The sequence below is a fragment of the Manacus vitellinus genome, unplaced genomic scaffold, assembly GCF_001715985.3.
Source record: "Manacus vitellinus isolate BGI_N305 unplaced genomic scaffold, ASM171598v3 scaffold_24_pilon, whole genome shotgun sequence".
Taxonomy (NCBI): domain Eukaryota; kingdom Metazoa; phylum Chordata; class Aves; order Passeriformes; family Pipridae; genus Manacus; species Manacus vitellinus.
The window spans coordinates 6,378,758-6,386,737 of NW_021939798.1; the positions used below are offsets into that span (position 1 = coordinate 6,378,758).

The window sequence follows — 7,980 nt, forward strand, 5'->3', positions numbered from 1 at the left end:
GGAGGGAATGAGAGCTCCAGCCCCTGCAGCTTGAGAACAGCCGCTGGAGTTGCAAGTCCCACCCGGGGGTCCACGAAATCCGTCCTTCCCCACACGTAATCCCCTGCAAGCTCCAGGCACATAAATACTCCAGCGCTGCCCATCTGGGGCGGGGAGGGATTAAACCCCGGCCGACTGCCCTGGCTTTAGCAGGAGCAGGAGGAGGAGGGTGGCTGCAGGGCTGGATGCTACTTCCCTGCAGCAGCACAAGGGCTCCTAGCCCTGGAGCATCAGGAGGCAAAAGGAGAGGAGGCACAGGCAATTGCAGCCATCTCTGTTACACTCAGCACCACAAGCAACTCCCTTCCTGGGGGACACCAGTTCCCAGTCCCCTTCCCAGTGGCACCAGCTCTTGTGTGGCAGCCTGGGAGCACTGCAGTCCCTGGTGGCATCATTCTGTCCATGGGGACACCTGAACAGGAGGGTCCCTGCCTGGAGATGGGCATGGACGGGGTTAGAAGCAAGACGAGGCTCTTACCTTCTCTATATCGCCATTGGCAACTGGTTCTGGCAAGGGACCTGTGGGACAAGGACATGGGCACCAAGTGAGGATGTATTTGCTTTGTCCCCTCACCAATGTGGGGCAATCAAAGGCTGCACATGGCCAGTGCTCACACAACACTGCCCAGGATCTGGCCAGGTCCTGAGTTTTCTAACCAGCCCCTGGAGCCAACTCCACAGCACGGGGAGATGCTGCCAGGCACATCCCCATGATGGCAGCAGTGATGTGGAGCCCAGTAAGAACCCCTCTCCATCCTCCTGGGGACCACCGTGACAGCAGGGAGGGGCCCATGGAGCAGAGCAAAGGGCAGCTGATGCCTCTTCACTCCCCAGGCCATAAACCCTGACAAAGTGCAACCCAGGGCCATAAACCACCACCCCAGCACAGGGCCCCCAAACAGGCAGGGAGACACCTCTGCTTGGCCCTAGGGTGATAAACCTCCACCTCCCAGGGCTCAGGGAGCACCCCAGCACCCCAGGTTTGGTGACAAGGTGACACAAAGCTGACAGAGATGACACAAACCCCCATCCCCGCAGCACAGCCCCAGCCCACCTGTCAGGTGCTGCTCCGAGGGCACCACCTTGCACTTCTTGAAGAACTCATCCGTGAGGACATCCACCACCAGCAGCCTGGTCTCATCACCGCCTGCCTTGATGGCTGCCACCACGTCACTGTGCTGCTTGCCCTCCATGCACACACCGTTCACCTGCAGGCAAGGCACCACATCACTCCTGGAGCCAGGGCTCATCCATCCCTTGAGAGCTCCACAGAGGGGCCGGGTACTGCCTTGGTACCAGTCACAACCCCAGCACAGCCACCCCACAGCCCCTGCAGGCATTTACAGCCTCACAGGATTAGTGGCGGAGCCAGGAAAACCTCATTAAAAGCAGATTTTCCTCTGAGTGATTAGCACGGGATCGAACGGGCAAAGCTGGCAAGGAGTGCCTGGCAGGGTACAGACCCGGGGCGGGCACAGGAGATGGGCAGCACGGGCAAGAGACAAAGCCCTCATGGTCCCCAGAGACCCCAAAACTTCAGCCCAAACGAGGCAGCAGCCCCACGCCCCAGTGAGCAGCAGGGTTGGGGCTCGGTTTGTCCTTGCTCTCATGGGTCATCATCCCACCTGGCACAAACCCAGTCCCCATCCCCACCCTGGTCATGTCTGGCAGCAGAACTCGGGGCCACCATGCACCTTGTCCCCAGCCTGCCACACCCCAGGGGCATCCCAGGGACAGTGCTACTGCTAATTAACCCACAGCCAGCTAATTAGTGCTCAGCCCCAACCCTCCACAGTGCTGCACCCCTGGGTGGGACCGGCAGGCTGGTGCAGGTTGGGTGTCTGCACTGTGAGTCACCACCAGCGTCAAGGACACCACACACCTTCCCGGCAAAGGGCAGCTGCCTCCCAGCCACCGGGATGTGAGGGAGCACCAAGGTTTTTTGGGAGACCCCCCCAGAACCCTGCCCACCCCAGCATACCTCGATGATGCGGTCCTGGGGGGCCAGCCCTGCTGCCTCGGCCGGCGAGTTGGGGTCGACGGCGCGCACGTACTGCCCCGGGCGGCTCTTGTCACTGTGCAGGTTGAAGCCATAACCATCGGGGCCCTTCTTCATGTGGCACAGCCGAGGTCGCAGCTCCTCCTGCAACGGGGACAGCCCGTGGGTAAACTGCTCTCAGACCCCCCCCCAACACCCAGGGAAAGCACCAGGACCCTCGGACATCTCCCCGGGACACCATCCCTGTGTGGCCACCTGCAAACACTGGTACCTCGAGCTGGGGAGCAGCGTGCCAAACACCCCATGATCCCAGGCATTAATTAATGAATTAGGTGCAGGGCACACTAATTGCAGCGAAACGTTGAAGAAACATGTTATTATGTGTGTCCCCAGACCACGCTCTTCCTTTTGGGATCAGGATTGCAACTGCCATGAAGGTGGAGGAGGAAACACAGTCCATGTTGCTGGGAAGCACCCCCACCCCATCCCATCCCACTCGGGAAGCTTTGGCTACCAGAGAGATCTCAACCACCAGAGCAGGTCCCTTCCATCACGCCCTTGCCAGCTGCAGCCCCCCTCCACAGCAAACCCAGCCATGGGACCAGTGAGATCCCCCACCCCACAGCCACTGCTGGCAGGGAAGGGGCACAAAGGGCTTGGGCAGGCAGCTGGGATCCCGCTGGAGCAGCTGCGATGCCGAGGTGCCTCAATGCCCCGGCATGACCCCTCCGGGATTGCAAAACAGAAACCAGCTCCACCGGGGCAGCACGACATGGGATGTTCAACTCTCCAGGAGGCAACACCCAGCTCATCTGCACCTGGTTTCACCTTGACCTGTGGATCCACCAGCACCTGGCGCCAGGGAACCCTGCAGGGGCAGCCACATGTACCCGGCCCGCAGAGAGCCCTTTAAGCTCCCCACCCTGTGAGCAGCAGAAAGAAGCAGGAGCACCCCCGGGAGCCCGGCACACAGGAACTGCCTTTGCTCACCCAGTGGGGAGTGGGATGCCCGGGAAGCATCAGAGGAAGCAGGCGACACAAACCAGCCACCTGCACGTGGCACCATCAGAACTGCTCTGACCCCAGCACCCAACACCACTTCCACACATTTATAGATAAAATGGTTCGATCCCGCCTTGACCACCAGCCCCTGGGCTTTGGTTGGGCTCTCCCAGCAGCCAAGCCTTGCTCAAACTGCTGGAATATTCCTTGCCAAGAGGTTTTGTATCTAATCTTTCTTCTGAGATAATTTTTTCTCCTTTGGTACCCATAGCATCACTTGGAAGAGGCACTGCAGGAATTTCCCCTCCCACACCTGCACCGTGCTGCCCTTTATCCCCTGCACAGCACGTGTGCTTCCTTGCCATGAAATTCCCTTTGCTCCCAGCCAGGAAAACCTGGGTCCTGGAGTGCTGACACCCCACATCTGAGAGCACTGAAGTGGCACAGGGTCCCACACGGGCCGGGGTGACGCATTTGCAATTGCTGAGCCAAATGCTGTGATAAGGCCCTGATAAAGCCTCATCTTCTTGCACAACGCCTTCCTCCATGGTCAAGGCCAGCTACCACCCCAGCACCATTTGCCAACGCCCCGGGAAGGGAGGTGCAGGCAGCACCCAGCGCGTCTGCCAGGAGTGAAGGTGATCCCGGGATGCCTCAGCGCTGGCACACAGGACCTGCTCCCCACTTGGCTCAGCTCCACAGGCAATGCCCAATGTGGATTCCCCAGCTGGGTGGAGGATTGTGACCCTCAACTTTGCCCCGGCTGCCCTTCGGTCCCCCCGTGCCTGGTGGCAGCAGGTTCACAGGGTGCGACAGCATCGTCCACCCACGCAGCAACTGGACAGGGACAGACAATACCCAAAATAAGGACAAAAGGCAGGAGCCTGGTGCAGCCTAGAGGAAGGCAGCACCTCCCTGGGGCCCTGCCCTGGCCTGACCTCGAGCAGGGGGGTCAGGCTCCGGAGCACCCACGCTCCCGGTGCCCTTGGCAGCACTGTGGGGTTGCTCCACGCCGATAGCTCGGGACAAAGCCGGAGGGAGCACCCGGCAAGCGGTGCTGGCAGTGCTCCCGGGAGAGAATGGGAGGAGGGAGGACTTCGCTCCCACCCATACCAACAAAGCCCTGGCAGCCTGGGCTCCCTGAGGCACTGGTGCCATGAATTTTGGGGGGCGTTGGGAGGGGGTGGGAAGCCCTGCAGGGTGGACAGATGCCTCAGGACAGGGGGACAGGTCATGATAGAGGGAGGCACTGATCCCTCAAAGGCAGCTGGCCAAGGCAGGAGCACTCGGTGTGAGGGCAGCCCGGCCGGGCCATGACCCGCCCCCCCAGCACCCCCCCACCAGTGGCTGGCAGCTCCTCCAGCCCAGCGTGCCAGGCTGCCTGTGCCCTCCCCAAATCCCCAGTGCCAGCAGAAACCCCGTGGGCAGCCACCATTCTGTCTCTCGGAGAGGAAAACATGCATCCAATCCTCCGGCAGCTATATCCTGCCCATCCACGAGTCAAGCACCCTGTGGTAGGTCATCCTTCCAGCCCCAAAACCCCCCTCGGGCTTAACAACGCGAGGAGAGAGGGTTTGGGGCCAACACCCGGGATGCAGAGAAACCCCGTGGCTATGGAGCTGGGCAGCAGGACAGCGGAAATGCCCCTAATTTCTCTAAGCTGCTGCATCCTCTCCTCCAAGGCCAGCAGCCCTCCCGCCGTGCTGGGACACGGATTAGCCGGCAGAGCCTCCTTAGGAGCAATTACAACCTCCGGCGGGGAGGGAGGCGGGGGGAAGCCGGACTCAGCCCCCCCGCACGGGCATCCCGTGCCACCCCTCTCCTCCACACCCAGGGGCGGCAGAGGGACAGACACCTGTCTGCAGAGATACCCGCCTGACATGGGGAGCTTTGCAGCAATGCATCCCTATTCCTATCCTGGAACAGGATTTGGGGCATATGCTTCTCCCTCCAGGAGCTGCTGGACCAACCCTCCACAGCACCTTCAGCCCCCTGGCAGGACCAGCAATCCCAGGATCACGGGAACCCCAAGTAAACAGGCATCAGGACCCGCTCCCCACCTCCCAGCCCTACAAGCAGCATCAAGCCCATCGGCAGCAGCAGCATTTCCAGTTACTCAAAGAGAAACACAACAGCTCGAGAACGCCTGGGCCAGCAAATTCACACGGGTCCCGAAATCTGGCGCACACATTCTGCCTTCATACAAAGGGGATGCAAAGCAGCCTCCTTGCAGCATCCCTGTCACGTCCTGTTCGACTGGAGCTGCTTTTCATGCAGCTGCCTTGAGAGGAAATTTAATTCATTTCCTAATTAAACATCAGCTACCCCCCAGTGCAGTGCTCCCAAATAAGGGGGGAAATGCTCCCCGTTATGCCCCAAAACCCAGCCCTGGGAGGCTCACCCAGATTTTACAAGGAGGGATGAGCCTTGCTGGCAGGGAGGGCTCTAATTTAGCACTAAATTTGCAAGAGGGAGGCCCGGGGCTGGTAGGAAACACCCTGCCCTGGTACAAGCAGCCCCAGCCCATGCCAAGGTGCTGGGCTTGCAGCACCTGGTGCTGCCCCGTGAACACAGTGTGGTTTGCATGAAACTTTCTCAAGATACTCCTGAGCAGTTGAAGCCTCCGGAAACACAAGGAGGGGGGGATGAACTGTAAGAGCTCTCGCTGGGGACACTCACACAGCACAGGGCCCCAGGAAGCGGGGTTGGCCTCAGGGATGTAAAACTATCACTGTGCTGGCTCAGCACCACAGACAGGGGTGCAAGGATCAGCTCCCCAGGGAGGCTCAAAACCTCCATCTCAGCATCAGGGGGATTTGAATGTCTAAGGTTTTATGGGAATGAAAAGGGAACCCACGATGAGCCTCTCAAAATCTCCTCAGCCCACGCCCAGCACTGAGAGCTGGGGGTGTGCCTGACCCCCTAGCACAGGGGGGTCCCAGTCATGCAAGACCCAGCAGGGTTTGGAGAGAGGATGGATTCTGCTGGAAAGTGGGAGACGTTAAACGATCACTTGCCACAGGCAGCTCTCACAGCTCTCAAGTGTCTCCAGGCTTGTTAAGCAAATAAAGGCAAGTCCAGCCCAACAAAACAAACAAGACTCTGACACATGCAAATCTCCCGCTTCCCCAGTGATCCCGGGGAATCCCACCCACCCAGAGTGCTGGGGCTGCAGGGGGATGGGGTGGCCAGCACCGGCTGTCCGCCAGTGTCCGGAGAACAGGCACGACACTGTGTTCCTGGCTTGCCAGAGAGAAATCCCTTTCTGCCTGTTCCGGCTTGGCTCCCATCCCGCCCGGCATCTTCCCACCCTGCTTGGTGGGTGCCCAGCCGGGGCGATGTCTCCAAACCCACTTGCCTTTTCCACCAGGCCCTGTCCCCAGCCGCAAGATTTCCTGCTGATACCTGTTGAGAAACTGTCCTGGGGCCTTGCGGTAATGTCACCCCATGTCACCCCACGTCACCCGCTTCCTGCTCTTGTGAACAGAGAAACCGCCGGTAGTAACTGTGCACGGGCTGTGCCCCGAGCCTGCTCCCCACGCCTGTGAGCAATCTCCAGCTAAGACTGTCCCCCAACAGTCTGTGGGGAATCTCCAGCTAAGACTGTCCCCCAACAGTCTGTGGGGAATCTCCAACCAAGGCTGTCCCCCCAAAGCCTGTGAGGCATCTCCAGACGGGGCTGTCCCCCAAGAGCTTATGGGGCATCTCCAGCTTCCCATGCCCTTTCCATCACTCCAGCCAACACAGCGAGCAGGCAGCCACCCCACAACATGGCAGGGCTCTGTTCCCCATGTCCTCAGCCCGCCAAGCCTGGCAGGGGGCTCACCCGAGCTGCATTAAGTACATTCTTTTTGTCTTTCCCAGCCTGTGGAGAGATCTGGGAGTGGGAAGCAGAGCACAGACGGTCTCGCGGGCCCCGAGGCAGCGCTGGCACTGTGACATACGGGAGAACGGGCACGCTCCCCCCGCGTGGGGCAGCACCACGGCCCGGCACGGGGCCAGACCTGGGGGACATGGGATGACACAGGGGACAGCGAGCAAGAGGGGCAGCACAAGGGCAGAGCCTGGATGTTCCCACCTGAACAAGCCCATCGAGGAGGTGCTGGAGCAGTGCTTTAGCCAGGCAGGGATGAGAATTGTGCCTGCAGTGGATCGGCCTGACCAGGGGCAACAGGCAGCTGGCACAAGGCTGAAGTCCAGCAGGAGACACAACTCAAAACCACCTGGTCCTAAGCAAAACCCTGTGTGACAACAGCTCAGCGAGGCACCAAGGTCTGCCTGGGGCTCAGTGTCTACACTGGGAGGGCTCCCTTGCACCAGTCTCTCTGGGAACGGGTCACAAGATTTCCCCAGAACATTCCCCACCCTGGGGACACCAGGAGGCTGCTTCCCAGGAAGACCATCCACATCTCTGTTGTCACAACAAACAAGTCTTTGCTGGGTAAATAAAAAGCAGTATTATCTCCCGCTGCCCAGAGTGTTTCTTAGGAACCACTCTGAGCAGGAAAGGTCAGCTATTTCTCAATTCCTCACCTTTCTACATCACTTTGTTTGTGCAACTGCTAACTCCCACACACACTGAAGGCCAGCATTCCTGAGTATCTGTACATGGGGTCTGACTGTCAGGATGAGTCCTCCAGCCCGGGAAGGGCTCCACTACCTCCACTCCACAGCAGAGACCGAACACGCTCAGGGCAGGAGTGACTGCCGCCAACACCTGCAGTCACAGCCCGCAAAAACATGCTCTGCCACAGGTTTTTTGTTGTATTTTGGCGTGGGTTAGTGCCAGCCACCCTCAGCCCAGCCCTGGGCTCAGCTACACGTCAAAGCTCGCCCTGTCACTTTCCTCACCCCATTTTACCGGCCCTGCAGCATCAGGACGGGCCGAAGGGCTCCAGGACACAACAGGCTGCTCGGTTACGGGTCCAACCAGCCCGGTG

At 59.8% G+C, this 7,980-nt stretch overlaps 1 protein-coding gene across 1 annotated transcript; it reads right to left on the minus strand.

Moving 5' to 3' along the window:
- Window positions 1-39: 39 nt before the first annotated feature.
- SLC9A3R1 (SLC9A3 regulator 1) lies at window positions 40-2,602 on the minus strand. The gene is made up of 3 exons (XM_029960044.1): window positions 2,021-2,602; window positions 1,094-1,247; window positions 40-558 (listed from the first exon to the last, which is right to left on the minus strand). The coding sequence occupies exons 1-3, from the start codon at window positions 2,153-2,155 to the stop codon at window positions 494-496; spliced, it is 354 nt and encodes a 117-aa protein (XP_029815904.1). The 5' UTR covers window positions 2,156-2,602; the 3' UTR covers window positions 40-493.
- Window positions 2,603-7,980: the final 5,378 nt, after the last annotated feature.